A 17299-nucleotide genomic window follows, 5' to 3' on the forward strand; every position below is an offset into this window, starting at 1 on the left:
TTTTTGAGGACCTTCGGAAGCCGAAGTCCCCCAACAGGATGCCCAAGGAATTGACGCCGACACACCAGGTTTCAGCTACTAGTCATCACCGAGTAACGGAAGAATATTGTAGACAGTATCCACACATCCGACACACACTCAAGTCTTGTTTAAATGTACATGTATTCACATCCATTTATATACGGTGAAGTATAAAAAATAGTTTAAGTCATCAACTCTAATCCAGTTCAACAAATATATATAGTTTTTAGTACATATATGTGTGCATCAAAATAAGATCTTAATTATATGGTTATTCGGATGGGGAGAAGACACACGAGCCTATGAACTTACTAGAGAAGCTCGAAAGAATGCCCACCGAGACTAAAAATATTTCATGCGCACACAATGGTACGATTCACCGAACGCACATGCATCCATTATCCCAAACGCAACAAATTAAACGCAACAAAAAGTTAGTTGTAGTTGACCCTAGTGCAGTTGAGCCTGATCTCGCCATTAGCTCCGGTGAGCAAGCTCATCTCCGACATCTTCTTCATCGCGCTGGCGAAGTCCACGAAGAAAAGGGTCTGGTTGGACGCGTACTGCCGCACGAGGTCCCTGAGGTCGGCGCGGTCCGTGAGCACGCGGTCGGAGTGCAGCAGGCCTTTGTTCGGCAGGTTCCCGTAGTACAGGTTGTCGAAGCCCTCGGGCGTCTGCACGTCGAGCGGGAGGAGGCTGTTACTGTTGGCGTTGCTGCACCTCTGCTGCTGGGTCGTCTTGTCGGCGTTGGCGCACTGCGCCAGGCCGATGCTGTGCGCGCCGGACAGCGCCACCATCTCCCTAGCCGTGAGCTTCTTCTTGTCGAACGCCGCGATCAGCGTGGGCAGGTCTGAGTTCGGGGACGGGAGATCGGTGCTTGCTTGCACCATGCTCGCCGTCGTGGAGTCGCGCCGGCCGAGTAACAGCGGCCATCCTTGTCCCCCGAGCTGCATATATATATAGCGCATGCACATGTATAGAGTATATTATTATGATATCACTGCCAATGCATGCAGCATATTATCGCGGGTTACGTACGGAGATGACGGCTTGCTTGGCAACGAGGGCGAGGATGTCGGCGCAGGAGACGACGGCGGGGCAGGCTTTCTCGACTTCACCCTTGATCCGGTTGATCACGTCGAAGCCGCGTAGGGACTTGTCGTTCGGGGCAGCCTTCTTCTCGCTTACGATTAACTTCGTCAAGTCGTCGTCCAGGAGAACCGAGGCATCGCAGCCCTGCACACAGCACACGACAAGAGAGTGACATGTGTTTGTTAATAGAGTGGGTAATAATTGCTTTTGAGAATTTGTATTGTTTATTGTTATCTAACACACCTTAATTATAAAAAAAATAACGTCTATTAAAGTCTCGATCTAATCAGTAATAATACTTGCAAGATAAAATACCTGAACGAAGCAGTCGTGGAAGAAGAGCCTGAGGAGGGACGCGCCCATCCGGCGTCCGCCGGCAGGTGGTTGATCGGTGAACAAGGTACGATCCACCTCCGCTTTAATGATTTGATCCAGCGACGGGCAGTTTGAGGCGTAGTATTCTTGCGAGAGCTGCCCGTAGGCGGCCGAGGAGAGGAGAGAAAACGCAACAAGCAAGAAATAATGGCGGCCGCCGGTGGTAATAGTGGATGAAGCCATAAGGACGATGGAGCGCGAGAGGTACGTAGGCAGCTGCCTAGCTTATTGGTTCCTGATTGGGACTGCTGGTACGGGCTCACACTATACCACAACACCAAATTAGTGTCTGACGACCGTCGCTATAAATAGAGAATTAGCATCAAATTGTTAGTCGGTATACATTGCCACAGATGGTGAGTCGGCATATGTCCATATTCCAACCGAGTGTTAGTCGTTATATTTATATGTGAATAGTGTCGCTTTGTCAGTCGGCAATTCATACCTATAGCATCTCAATGTCAGTCGCAAAAAAACATGTGTGGCGCACAAATTAGTTGCTGGCCCAAATACCAGCCTCGCCGCCGCAGCCCAAAACCCTATCTCCCTTCCCGTAATTCCAGCCGCCGCGCGCCACCAAAAAAATTGATGCTGCCGCCGCCAATCGCCATCCGCAGCTGCGCGCCCTAGTCGGCCGGCCACAACCGCCGTCCCAGCCGCGCGCCCAAGCAGGCCGGCCCCCAACGCCATCCCAGCCGCGTGGCCAGAAGCAAGGCCCCTTCGTCGCCTCCGTCCGCCGCGCTCTCACCTGCATCCCCATCCCCTCCCCATCCTCCTCTGACTCCTCCGACGACTGCTCCTCCGGCTCCCGCCGCCATGGCCACCACGACGCCCACGCCACCACCGCCTCCTCCTCCACCTCCGTATCCGACGCCACTGCCCGCCCGTTGCCACCAGCCCCCGCCTACGACGTCAACAAGTCCATGCTCCGCTCCTTGTACGCCGTGCAGACGCCCAAGCGGAGCCAGCAACTGGAGATCGAGGTCGTGGCGGAGAAACCGCGCCGCCTCATCATGGCCGACGGCGGTGGCGGAGGCGATGCCAAGCCAGAGGCCGCCCTGGCTTCTGAAGGGTTCGGCAGAGGGGACAAGGGGCCCAGGTTCGCCGACCTCGGCGGGATGGAGGCGGTGATCGAGGAACTCATGATGGAGGTGTGGTCGTGCCCATGTGCCATCCGGAGATACTGCATCGCCTTGGCGTTAGGCCTGTCGCGGGGCTGCTGCTGCACGGTCCGCCCGGCTGCGGAAAGACCACCCTTGCCCATGCCATTGCTAATGAGACTTGAGTGCCGTTCTACAAGATCTCCGCACCAGAAGTCATATCTAGGGTGTCTGGTATGTTCTCTGATTACTGGCGTCATAATAATCAGGGATAAAGCATGCTTTGCTCGTATAAGAGTATCTGGACAAACGAGTTTAGGCTGCTAGTGACATGTAAAGGTTTTGGAGACATTCTAACAACCTAGAGCTTGGATCTTGCATAAGCATCAGAAACAATTCCTTGTTTGAGCTCAGTAGCTGTAGGGCATCAATGAATTCTCTGGACCTAGTTTCATCACCACTGTTTATGTATTTTTTGTTTGCAGATTGATGTCTTATAACTGCTTCAGCAACATCTTCTAGAGATCTCTGGATACTAGATGGGATCTGATAGTGATGAGCAGGAGGGTCAATATTCTTCTCTTCGTTAGTCGAAATGGAACTGCGACCTGACTCAATCGACCTCCTGGTTCTGAAAACTTACATTAGCAGATATGTTTCCATGGATATCGTCAAGACCTTTTTGATCTCTTTTGACTGCATGCTCCAGCTCATCAGCTCAACCCTTCGTGTCGAGCAGGGATCTCTCACCGGCGAGACCGCTTCGGTTAACAAGACCAGCCACAAGTTCGAGTTGGAGGACACTAACATTTAACAAGACCAGCCACAAGATTGAGTTGTTTTAGTTAAATTGTTTTTCTACTGCGAAATTATCTTGCATGTAGCTTTGGAGCAGGTAATGCATATCCGCAAAAGGTTAATAACAATTTATTCAACAAAAGAAAAAAATGATAAAAGAACTAGTAGCTACTTGCCTACTTTCAGTGACCTCTCTATAATTAAAAAGATTGACTGTTCTACTTCTGACAACTCTTTCATCAAGGTACCTGAAATTGTTGAATTTACATTCTCGTGTGACTGTTCTACTTCTGGCAGGTTTTGGTTGAGAAAATGGTGGCAGGTTCTGTAATAATTAGTATTTTTTATTTATATTTTTAGGGTGCTGTCAGTGGAGGAACAATGCTGCCAAGAGAGTAGCAACTCTGGAATTTGATCGCACCCGAAAGTCAATGGGAGTTATTGTGAAAGTGGACTCTGGGAAGAACTTGCTGCTTGTCAAGGTATGCATTGTGCTGGAGTTTGCATTCCTTGTGGTTTTAGGTCGTCAGTTTCAAGTGCACAGCAATGACCTGCTTCTTGCTGCTCATCTGTTTAAGCTGTGATGTTGTCCAACCATTTGTGCACTTTGCTACCCACATTCAGTTGCTCGATGGATCTGTTGTGCTATTGGATGATGGTGCCAAGGCACTCATATTATCTACACTCCGTGAGATGTCCGCCAGTGCTTTGTGCTGTTTGGGTTTTGCCTACAAGGATGAATTGGCAGAATTTGCAACATATGATGGTGAAGATCATGCAGCTCACAAGTATCTGCTCGATCCATCATACTACTCTTCCATAGAGAGTAATACGATCTTTTGTGGTTTTGTTGGTCTAAGGGTGAGAACTTTTGCTTATCTGATTAAGATTATTCAAATGTGTATATTTTTCTTTCTATTTATGATTGCATATACCTGTAACACTCAAAGACACTATTGAGCTATGTATGAAAACATGAGCTATGTCAACATGAGCTATGTATGAATGCAGTACAATTGCTATGTATGAATGCAGTACAATTGTTATCTGATGTTGATGATAATTGGAAACTGCTAGTAATATATTTTTTTAGGCTCATATAGCCGTAGCGTTTGATTGTTAGTCGGTAAAAATACATATATCGCATTAGACAGTGTGTCGGTATAAGTTCTAACAGACTGTCCGTCGGGATAAATATGTTAGTCGGTATATGTTTTTAACGTCTAACCGTCCGTCGGTATAAACATGTCTGTCGCTATACGTTTATGCCGACGCCACTTACAGCGTCAGAAAGTGTTAGTCGGTATAACTCTATAGCGACTGATAGTACGTTGCTATAATGGTTTATACCAACTGTAAGTAAGTCGTTATAGCTAGGTTGTGGTATAGTGTCAGAAGTACATATACTGCGTCTCTGTATTATTTATAGAGACACTTTGCTCTTTGCATATATACTACTTCGATTGAACTAACAATTAATAATGTTTGCCTTGCCGTACGTGTCTCCATGTAAGTATAGATCGTAACCCCACGACGTACTGTAATTCGATCGGCATTCCCAATAGCTTGGCGCGGACAGCAAATACGAATGTATTTTTTTGCGGGCAACACCCATGCGCGCACCACCGCAGGTCGTCGATCGCCTCCGCTAGCTTCGACGTGTTCGCATGTTCCAAGATGGCTTGTGCCAACGCTGAGCTAGCGAAACATGATTTTCATGGCCGCCATGACAACATTTTTGAGTTAAACTAATATTATATATATATGCTGTCGCGGCTCAGCTACATTATTGCAATATACGAGCACAGGTTTTATATGAATTTTTTTATTCAGTTGATAAAGTCTCTGTTCGGCTGGCTTGCAATAGTACTACTATAGCTATTTGAACTGTTGCAGCTGCAATTCATAAAGATAAAATATTGTAGAAATCGCAGCCACAGCCGGATTAAAACCGCAGCAAGTCAGCAATGAACAAGCATGGTTGTACACGACCTCAGCCGGCGGCAATACTATTGTGCAATTCCGATATAGCTACCACTGGGGATGACAACTTACCCCGTTCGGGTATATATCCGTCGGATATCTGACCCGTCAGGTTTAGGTTCGGACACAAATTTTGACCTACATGTCTCACTCGTACCTGAGCCGTGATAAAATCAGATCGAGAACGGGTTTTACTTCTCGCCCACGGGTATCCGGTTCCAGCGGTTATCCGAAATCAACAAACAAGCCATTCTACGAAATCCGAAACCCCCCCCCCCCCGCGGCCCAGCCCATCTACTGTCTAACCCTAAGGCTCGCCGCAGCAGAGAGAGCTGAACAACCCCCTCCCCTTCGTAGCGGCTACAGCTCCCTCCCCTGACCCCGCAGCTCTGCCCCCTACACGCCACTCTACGCGTCGGCCATCTTCTCTCTCACCCTCAATCCAGTTCAGCATCATTCTCCAGGCATTGGTGGCGCGGGCTCCCCATCCCTCGAGGCCTTCACGACGCTCGTGGGCTCGCTACTCCAGCAGTCGAGCTCGACGCCTCTCCATCGCCGGCTCTACGCCCACGCGGCCGCCAGTCCGCCAATGCCTCGACGCCTCTCGATCGCCGACTTCGCCCACCTCCATCGCGATTCGTCGCTAGAGCCCCTCGATGTTGTACCCTACCTGCTGCTCGGTGGATCCCCTCCGCTTCTCCATCTCCTATCGACGGCTCGGCGGATGCCCTCTGGATCCCCATCGCCAGAGGATTTTTGTATTTGTTAAAAATTTGTAACTGTACATGTATCCACGTATTTTTATATGTAAGATCATGTCCAACAGTTTATCTATAGTTTACATAAATATTATTTTTATACTGTTATGCACTATATATTGCATTGTTTGTAGAGTAGAGTTTGAATATAGATATAGATATGGATAAGCTGCTGGAGTTAGTCTAACAACCGTATATGTGGGTATCTAATACCGTACCCGTCCGATACCCAACAGACGTGCATACGGGTACAAAATTTTACCCGGTGAGAGGGTTTGTGTGACAGCCCTCCCAAGTTATTAGGCCCACATGCACCAACCCTTGCCTTACTAGCCTCAGATGGTTGTGCACGTGTACCGGATAACTTAACAAGGCTATCGAGTTCGCCAACTGGAACTCATCATCCCAAGGATCTCCCACATAACAGGTATATTACAGTAATCACATTTGATACACACACATTGGAGATAGAGCGGAAGACTTTTACAAAGTACACTTTACATTCCAGAACTCAAGTTTTACATTGTAGAAAGAGATGTATTTATTACAAGTCTTGATAATACTCGAAGTGCATAACTTATTACAATAATTGGAAGGGTGAAGCCTTTCCATAAGAGATATATAAAAACATTCTAAGCTTCAAGTCCTCCACATGAAGTAACTACCCAAAGGATAAGGGAATAAAACTTCTCCTACAAAAACAACAAGGGATAAAACCCTGAGTACGCAATTACTCAGCAAGACTTACCCGACTAAAGAAAAGACTATCAAGGGTATGCTGGATTTGGGACTCAAGGAAAATCTCATCAATTATCAAGGACTCCTTTTTGCAGAAAAGCAAGCTTACTAATAATGGATCCTTAAGCCAAGTTTTACTTCACAAGTTTAGGTTATTACCTGAATCTTCTAGCCTGAATCTAGCATTTGCCTAATCTAGATCATTCACTTGACATAAACTAGCTTCATTTTATCAACTTTAATTTCACTTGTTATCTACGCTGAAGGTCGAAGATCTAGTCTTCATATCCGAGAAGTTCGGCGATCCGAATCGATTAATACCCAGCTGGGGATCTCCAACCACACGACATATGCTTCCCTTAACTCTTTTGCACATGTCTACCATTCCCACGGATCCTCCATCACATGAACAGGTCCGCGCCACCCGAGAGCACACCACCCCTTTTAGGCGGTCCTTTGCCAGGAGGGTACGTGCCACTCTCGCCATCTCTCCACTCCCAGTGCGCGATTGTCTTTTCACGTATGGAATAGCCGGGTTCAAGCTTACCCATGACGAGGTATGTGGCCAGATAAAAGGTCCTAGATCAGCAGGCCAACAATCGGTACGGTCCTTAATCGACACAGACGGGCGACTTTTCCTGCTCAGCGTCTGGTCCCATTTTAAACTATTTCAAAAATTTGGTGCCTGACAGAGGGGCCATGCCTGGATAATGAATTTATCAACGTCTTGATGCCTTCATTATCCCAAGCCCATTTTCTTTTTTGTAAAAACATGAGTCATAGATCAAAAATATTTTTCTTAATCTATCAGCAAGACTAAGCATCTCTAGCTTTTATAAAATGGGTGACAAGGTGTGGTAATCAACCTTTCAAGGATGGTAATGCATCAAGTGTTTAATCAATCAACTCCTATCACCTAATGCAGCATATAAGTGATAAAATTTTGTAAACACAAGGGAGGTGGCAAATGCACCGGGGCTTGCCTTATTGCAGGAGAAGATTCCAAAATTATTCTACTCTGGTAAGTAGTTAGATGAAACTCCACCACTGGATCAACAGTACTTGGGGCAGGCTTCTTCTTCAAACACCACTTCCTCTAGGTGTTCTACAAGTCAATTACCAATACAGGAATGCTTATGTAATGATATGATATGCAAACTCTCACAAAGGAGAGGTGGGGAACATAAACATCTCTGACTAAGCACATGACAAGCTTACCTATACCTATACTTAACATTTGATCTAAAAGCCTAAACTGAATTTAGTCGGACAACCCAGCTCCAAATACATTAAAACTTTTACCCAGCACTATTTTAGACATATTAAACCAGCCCACAAAGTTTCAACATTTTTGGAGCTATATTTCTATTTCTATAACTAAAATAAGCGTTAGCAAGTTAACTTTAATTAAGGCCTAAACACAAAAGTTGTTGTTCAAGCCTAATGAATATTTCTATCAGAGAGTACTCACCTTGGTGAACTCAACAAAATTGGTTTCACGTTTTTAGCATTTTTCTGTAATTTTCTAGGTCTCAGCTATAATCTGAAATTGGAAAAGAAAATACTAAAACCCTTTTTCTACGCAGCCCCAAGACTTTCATTTCTTCACCACCAAACCCTCTTTCTCCCCAATCACAAACGCACGCACATCACTAGCTAGGACTTGGTGTTTCACCGGAACAGCGATGGTTCAGTGGGTCGACGCGGGAACTGTCCAGGGTGATGTTCACCAGAAATACTACAGCGTTCTAAGCACTGGGCTATAGGAAACTTCAAACGACCAAACCAACGAGTTTCACGGATATCAGATGGCTATAGAACAGAAACAACCCAAACGAATTTTTACCTTTGAAATGGCTGACTGCGGTGAATGGGTGGAAAGAAAAACGGCGTGGTCACCACCTTCAGTACAACTGACGAAAGAAAACTTGGGCACCTCTGTGATGGTTAGTAGAGGTTTTGAATGGTTATGGAAACACAAGTCATTCAGTTCAAGGTGACCTGAATCGAAGAGATGGGTGTGTAGCAGTAGAGGTTTTTAGACTCCATACTTTAAGCAAGGTAAAGTGTACACTGCTGAGTTCACTGGAAACTGGAAGAGTGGTTTTGGGAGAAAACTGCAGCGCTTAGGCAACTCAGTTCAAAAGAAAAGTCACTGTGAAGATGCCCTCCACCGAGTGTTATAAAAGCATCAGGGCAAAGGAATTTTTTTTAACTGCACAGCCCTACACGAGGTCACCAGAGGGTGTAAGGATGTGCACGGCTAGGGAATTACTGCATGCATATCACAGGTGTCCAAAGGCAGGGAAGCAACAGCAACCCCCCTGGCAGATCAACATGTGTCCATCAGCTGCTCAAGCAGACAGCACAGTCAGCACAAACCAGTTTCAACCCCCCTTTTCTTTTGGACTTATCACGAGTGTCATGTAATTATAGCAAACGAATCCACCTTTAACACAGATCTTCTTTAGCATATTACACCCTAGAACTTCCTAGAAAAACTAATGAAGGGAAATATTTCTGCTGTTTTCAGTCTGCACCTAACTGCCCTGAACTTCTTCAGTTTACTGCAGAAGCAGATCCATCCCTCTATTTCTCAAATTTCTCTACACAAACAAAGCTACCCTCCCACATCAAACTTGTTTACTGGACATTGGTCTTTCACTTTGTTGTAAACTTCCAGAGTCGATACCTCATAAGTTTCGAGTTATAGAGCCCCAAAGTGAGGCACATCACACAGGAACCATATTTTCAGTTTACTGAAACTGAACCCAGAATTGCAGACTGTCAAGGTAGCTTTAAGGGTATTTTACTACTTATTTTGCATGGTACCAAGCTAATCATTGATAAGTAAACTTGTTCATCTTACTTTGCTCTCAAACGTTTTTACACAAGGTAGGATTCAGAACCTCATAGAACAATTTCTATAAGACGTCAAAGTTGGGCCAATAAATCTGAAATCCACACTTGATGGCTGAACAAATTTCAGACACATCTATTGACAGTTCAATTTTTGGGCAGCCTTTCCTCCCCTTTTTGTGTGGGATCAAACCCCACTCACTTAAATAAAGTTGTTCTCTAACATATGGTCTTCAAGCTTGCTGCAGAAAGTTCAGTCCAAAACCATATAGATTAATCACAACAGAGCTCCAAACTAAGCACTAAAATACTGATTTCAGACTTGGGCTATTATTCAAAATCTGAAAATTCAGAATTCAGCACCACTTTGAGCCACCTTTTCTCCAAGTTCCAAGTAGCTTTAGGGGTATGACCTTTAACTAAACTTGCACACCAACATATGGCCTTCAAACTTGCTACAACAACCTTAGTCCAAAACCACATGGATCAGGCACCACAAAGCTCCAAAGTTGAGCCAGACACACTGAAATTCAGACTTGGGCAATTACACCAAGTCTGAAATCCAAACCTGTCATCCCCTCTTTTGACCAGTTTTACTCCTAATTTCATATGACGTTAGGGTTAAGTAACTTAAACAAGTTTGTACACCTAAGGTAGCCCCACAACTTTGCTACAGTGACTAGCACAAAAATGTCTAGAAGCCAAAAGTTATAACAGCCCAAAGTTAGCTAATTGACATTATTTTTAGCAAATTTCCAAATTGCACCAAAACTGAATTTCAGCAGTTTACTCCTATTTTTCCTATAAAACTTGGACATCTCCACTGATGGAAGTTGTTCAAGTTTCCAAGATCTACCACTTTGGTATATGGACTTTTGGCAACTTCTCTCTAGATTTTGATTTCCACTTTTTGGGCTAGTTTAGGGTTTCAATTGAAATTTTGGACCTATTAAAATGCATTCTAGGTGTAGCAAGCAAAATGATGCTGATGCATATGATGACATGTCAAAGTTTTAGTTCTCGTAACACCAGGGGTGTTACAGTTTGGATAATCCTCGTGGGTATAATCACGAGCGGGTATTTACTGTATCCGATCTAAACCCAATATGTTGCGATCTCTAGCAAGCACATGGCTACTACAATCGGCTTCCCGCGGCTGGTGTATGGAACACTACAGGTCATTTGATAGGAATTCTTGAACAACTTTTGAAGTAGTTGGAAGTATCTTTTACTAAATACTAGTTTCGAAATATCATTTTCCTAAAAGATTTCTATTTTTCGAAAGAAAAATAAACTAATTTCTCTTTTAAAAAAAGAAATCACTTAAAAAATGGGATTTCCAAACTAGTCTTAAACGGTTAAAAACCAAACCACTTTTCATCTGAGCTCTTTTTTTTTTGCTCTCTCTCTCTTCACTAACGGGAATTTTTTAATGTCTACCATATTTAAGTGGACGTTTCGAGCGAGCGCGGCAAGTGAATAGATTCTTCTCCGGCGCGAGATGTCTAGAATATCCAAATTTTCCGCACGGGTGTGGGGAATTCGAACCCTTCTCGTTCGGTATAAAGCATGCAACTTCTACCACTCAAACCGATGTATGTTGTACGAAGGAGAGATATTATAAATATATATGTAGACTAATATTTTGAAAAATAAAAAATATTTAAATAAATATCTCATTTCATCAAGATTTACATATATGATATATATAAACTGTAGCAATGTATAGGTAACTAACTAGTCTCTACTACTATAAAGTTTTAATTTCAAAGTGGGTCTATTTCTTATCACTGGGCCGTTACCCTATAGATAGGCCGTGAAAAACACTCAAGTACCTAATAATAGGTTGTTAACTCACAGATGGGTCGTGAGAACCACTTAAAGCCAAAACGACAGGAAGTCGCACGCAGTGCATCGCCGTGAAAATCGTCCAAACCCTAATAGTGGGTCGTTAACCCACATATGGGCCATGAGAACCACTTAAGCCTAACACGACAAGAAGTTACATGCAGTGCAGCGCTCCCTCATAATACCACCCCGCTAGATAAATGTGAACGAGCGAGCTATAAAAAGGGGCAGGGCTTCTTTTTAACTAATACATTTCTAGTCCTTTTAGCTAAAATATAATATTTGTTCTTGTATGTCGCTGCAATGCACGGACATTGTACTAGTATTCAAATAAAGTTTTAGACGCTATATCTATGGACACTTTTTTCCTCTCTCTCGAGGAAGCAACGATCCGCCTTGTCCAACACTAGCAGTAGGGCTAGATATTGAGCTAGTTGAACTCGGCTCGACCGAGCTCAAGCTAGCTCGTTAAGGTAACAAGCTTGATTGGCTCGGCTCGTTAAGGAATCGAGCTAGAGAATCGACTTAGCTCATTTGTGAGCATAAACTGGCTCGTTTAGCTCATGAGCCACAATAAAAACCAATATACATAGATATATAACAATGTAATCAATTACTAGTTAATTCTAGATAACACTAGAAACAAGTAATAATACTCAAAATTTCACATACCATATCAATTAAACACCAAATTAACATAGTTCATCACTTATTAGTTTATTCAACATATAAGTGCAGGATTTGTTTTCCTGACAGATCACAATACTCATTTTCGGCGACCTCTGTTATTTTCGACGGTCAGGTCGAAGCCGCCAAAAATAACCGCTTACTTTCAGCAACTCAATCTGACCGCCGAAAATAAGCTTATTTTCGGTGGCTCCTGACACCGCCGCCGAAAATAACTCCTTATTTTCGGCGGCCGTACCCTGTCCGCTCAAAATTAATGGATTTAAACCGTGGGTGCTGGCTTCTTCTCTCCTTCCTCTCACCCGAACCAGCAACCACATCGTGCCGCCGCCTTGCCGCTCACGCCGCGCCGCCACCCCTGGCCCCGTCGCTGTCCTCCTCGGCCCAGTCCTCGCTGCGCCACTCCGGCCCCGTCCAGTCGGCCACCGCGCACCGCCCCCACCTCGGTCGCGCCTTTCGAGCTCTCCTCCCACCACCGCTCCGCGTCCTGAGCATTCTCCATATACAGGTTAATTTGTTTAGTATTTTATTTTATATTTTCGACGGTTGTTATTTAATTATCGTCGAAAGTAGTATATATTTATAATTGTTGTTTGTTTGATTAGTGTATGTGATTAGTATTATTGTTTAGTTCGATTACATTAATGTATTAATGGTATATGTGGTTCAATAACTAGGGGTATATTGTATTTGTGGCATTAATTTCATATTAATATGTGATATTGTTATATCATTAGTTTTATAAGTACATTATATCGGTATGTCGTACAATTGTCATATCATGTTATGTGGTATTTAGTGGCAGCGAGGTTATGCTGCCGAAATTTTCTTTGGGTCCTGCTAGCTTGTGATTTTTTCAATAATATTGAAACTATGACCGAATAGCTAATTTTTTGTTTTTCAAGATATTCTATGTTTACTGGTGTGATCTATTCAACGAAGTTGCGGTCTTGTGGCGGCTCTTCGTTGCAGGCGGGTTGTGGTAGCAGCCGTAGTCGGCGCTCTAGCATGGAGGACGCTATGAGGGAGCAGCAAGAAAGTTTTCGTGAAGAGCTACGGCAACAACAAATGGCATTCATCCAACAGCAATCAAAGTACATGGCTGCTTACAACGCATAGGCGCAACAAGCAATGAACGTGGGTGTCTTATTTATTCTCAACATGGTCGATATTTGTCCTATAACTAATATATTGTATTTGAACAGTCTTGGTTTTCAGAGCAGACACAACAGCAATCATTTGGTTTCCCTCAATTTCAGTCATCGATGCCTCAGTGGAGATTACATGCTCCGCCATCTCCACATCAGGTGCTTCAATTTAGTTTAGACTTGTCATTTGTATTAACATTTCAAATCTTGACTAAACTTGATTTTGTAGGGATCCGGGGTTATGGGCCACAACACGCCACCACCAGTGATACCAACACCATGAGGAGCTTATGCAGGGAGGGAGCTACTAAATGAGAGGTTAGTTTGATAAACAATTCGTTTGAATAGTGGTCATGTAAACACTATAGTTATTAATATCTTATTTTTTTTCTTTAGAATCCAAACCAGTTAAACATGAGAGACTGCAAAAAATAGGCCTAAAGCCGCCGAAAATAAGCTATTTTCGGTGACAAAGGCCCTATTTTCGACGGCCCCTGGCCGCCAAAAATGACTGTAGTTGTTGTAGTGGATGGTTGCTCGTTCGAACTAACGAGCTGGCTCAGCTCAATCTTGCTCATCAACAACCCGAGCTAAGATGCTAGCTTGACTCATGACAAAATTAAAATGGGTCGAGTCGAGCATAGCCAAGCAAACTCATGAGCTACGAGTATTTTTCCAGCCTTATCCAACTGTGTGTCGTCGCCGAAGATGATGCTGACGACAATGACATTCCCCTGCCCTTGACTAGTACCGGCTCATGGCCGACCTTGCCTCCATCGTCCGTGTTGCTGGCTAGATCTGTGCTCCCGTCGCTTGCCTTGCGATGGAGGCCACCTTAGTCCACAATCAACGCATGCATAGGCAACGCGATGAAGCATGGTCACACCAAAGGGCTAAAGTGGTAGGAGGTGAGAGAAGCATAGGAGGTGAGTGTAACAATATCAAAATATCTAAGAGAATATGTAAATTGGACTAACCTAAAATTCTTGTGGAATTAAATCCTACTACTTAACCTATTTCATCTCTTTTGCCTAATAGTGTTTCTATCCTATGCACAAAAAATTGCAACCGAGTTTTAAATATATACTAGTATCGCAATTATAAAAATGTAAAGTCATGAAAGTAAAATGCTCAAATATAAATGAGAAGGGTTAGAAATACAACAATGTTCTTTTGACATATCAAAGAGTCAACCATCTTCACTAGTTCTCGTTAGAGCACTCACACAAGGGTGTAGCACCCCTTGATCCATGCATGGGCCAAGTGCTCTCTACGTGGTTCATCGCCACTCTAGCATGGTGAATTACCCACAACCATTTACACCATGTGTTGGGCCTATCATAAGTTCCACCAAGAGATAACCAAACTCCTAATCATCACTAATTCATATAAGTGACGTCTATCATCAAGAATAACAAGCATAAACTCTCACTTGACCCAAATATGTCTAATGAGGGAGGTGGATGCACACTTGCTACTTCCTATGCACTAATGGAATCTTTAATCTTGCAATTAGCAAATCACAATCACTCCACTATTATTGAAATTTCCCTTGCTTTCCAACATTGTAGCACACTATTTTAGCGAGCAAGAGAGCTTCCTTGGATGAAATGGAGGAGTGTAAAAAGATAAATATCTCCAACAACAACTCGACTAGCCATTAGCTATCCACTATACAAATATAAGAACCATCAAATGTTTAGATGTCCGTATGAACTAGGCGTCGAAATAATTTGATGCCCTTCCAACAACATATGTTAGAACTATAAAACTTGCCATTACAGACACCTTTTGTAGTGCATGCACTGATATTGGCCATTAGACCATTCCAATGCACCAAAAGCGTTTCTAGTGCTAATCTGCAAGGCATAGGATTGAGGCACATTACTTTGATGGTCCCAACTACTCACCCTAATGCCCTATTTCTATCAAACTCTAGCTGCGAAGCCTTTGTAGCATATGCTCTAATGGTCTCTAGGCCAGACCATTGGATCAATCCAATGCACTACCAAGCCCAACTTTCAAAGTTATACATATCATATAGTATGACGCTCTTCTGTTCACACCATTAGCACAATTTAATGATACTACAACTACATTGTTCACTTCTAATTCAAGCACTTGTGTGAATGGGCCTACTTCCACTTGATTCTTGGGTCTTTTTTAAACTATCTAGTGTAGCTAAGTTTGACAAGTATGTGCCACACATAACTCACTATAATCACATGCAAGCTCATACCCCCTTATAGTATGACCAAAGGAAAAGTGAAGTCCTAAACTACTCTATGGGTCTCTTAACTCCAAATGACACTAAGCACTAGTTCGTCCTTAACTTTGTCATCTATTCTATGAAAACCAAAATAAATTCCATCTATAGAGGCATAAAAGCTACTGGTTACTTGAACAATAATCATTGTTATTGTAACACCTCGATATCCATTTAGTCGAAAGCTACCACAACAACCATAATTTCCTACTAACATGTAACATCCCAAAATACTGATTTTGGGTTTAGTAATTTTTCCCAAAAATAATCAAACTAAAACTATCTTCTAATGAAGGATTATACATTACAAGTGTTTTTTAAAAACTGATAACAATTATAAATAATTAGGTAATTTTAAAAGGTTATAGCTTAAAATTTGAAACTGAAATTTAACTTGAGACTTAGAAAAATAAATAATATAAAGATGTCGTTGTATTTATTAAAGTGGAGTATTCCTCTCATGAGCTATATAATTAGAAATATTTTAAAATATTTGAATTAAAGTAACTACTGATTATATATTAACTTCTCCTAGAGTAAATAAGTAATTAGTATTAATTTGTGAATATACCTTTAATATGGCTACACATTGAAAAACAATATTTCCTTAAAATAAATAAAAGGTGTGTGCATTTCATATTTAACACAATTGCCCAAAATAAATGAGTAAAACATTTATATATATGAATAAAAATTATATGTTGCATCTCATGCTGATACTTTTGATTAATGCATTTATGCTTGAAATAGAAATTTTAAATAGAATCTAAATTGGGAAATTTGAAATAGAAAAGAAAAAAAAAGCCAGTCAGGGCCGAAACCTACGTTCCCAGCCCATTTCTCCCGTTCGCGGGTCGCTAATAGACAGGCCCCATCTACTAGAAGGTTCTTCCCCGTGTTGCAACGACCTCGTCTGCCCCCGTAACGACTCCATACGCTCATCGTTGAGACTGTTGCGTGGTTGTTGTTAGAACCAGACCGCCGACACATGGCGTGTCCGTTGGGGCTGCCCGCACACACGACGCGCTCACACAAGCTGTCGGGCCGCGACACACGCACCCACACGTATAGCAGCGGGCTTTAGGTCTTTTGGGCCAACACTCCCCCCAAAAAGCTAGCCTATTAGAGGGTTGCACCCTCAACCATATAAACCATGCTACCGCCGACACATGGCGTGTCCGTCGGGGCCGCCCGCACACATGGCGCGCCCACCCAGGCTGTCGGGCCGCGACACACGCACCCGCACGTATAGCAGCGGGCTTTAGGTCTCTTGTGCCAACACTCCCCCCAAAAAGCTAGCCTATTAGGGGGTTGCACCCTCAACCATATAAACCATGCCATCTCACCATCACCACACAATGTGGGACTATTCCCAACAATCTCCCCTCACACATTGTGAGCCGAGATTTGTCCGAGAATGCACTGGGTCAACCTGCCTCTGATACCAATTGTTAGAACCGGACCGACACATGACGTGTCCGTCGGGGACGCCCGCACACACGGCGCGCCCGCCCAGGCTGTCGGACCGCGACACACGCACCCGCACGTATAGCAGCGGGCTTTAGGTCTTTTGGGCCAACACTCCCCCCAAAAAGCTAGCCTATTAGGGGGTTGCACCCTCAACCA

General features: G+C 43.6%; 1 protein-coding gene across 1 annotated transcript; it reads right to left on the reverse strand.

Annotated features, from left to right (window-relative positions):
- Positions 1-244: 244 nt before the first annotated feature.
- Positions 245-1671, reverse strand: LOC103628533 (peroxidase 70). The gene is made up of 3 exons (XM_008648715.2): positions 1429-1671; positions 1060-1257; positions 245-968 (listed from the first exon to the last, which is right to left on the reverse strand). Exons 1-3 carry the CDS (start codon positions 1669-1671, stop codon positions 456-458), a joined length of 954 nt encoding a protein of 317 aa, XP_008646937.1. The 3' UTR covers positions 245-455.
- Positions 1672-17299: the final 15628 nt, after the last annotated feature.

This window comes from Zea mays, chromosome 5 (assembly GCF_902167145.1).
Source record: "Zea mays cultivar B73 chromosome 5, Zm-B73-REFERENCE-NAM-5.0, whole genome shotgun sequence".
Lineage (NCBI taxonomy): Eukaryota > Viridiplantae > Streptophyta > Magnoliopsida > Poales > Poaceae > Zea > Zea mays.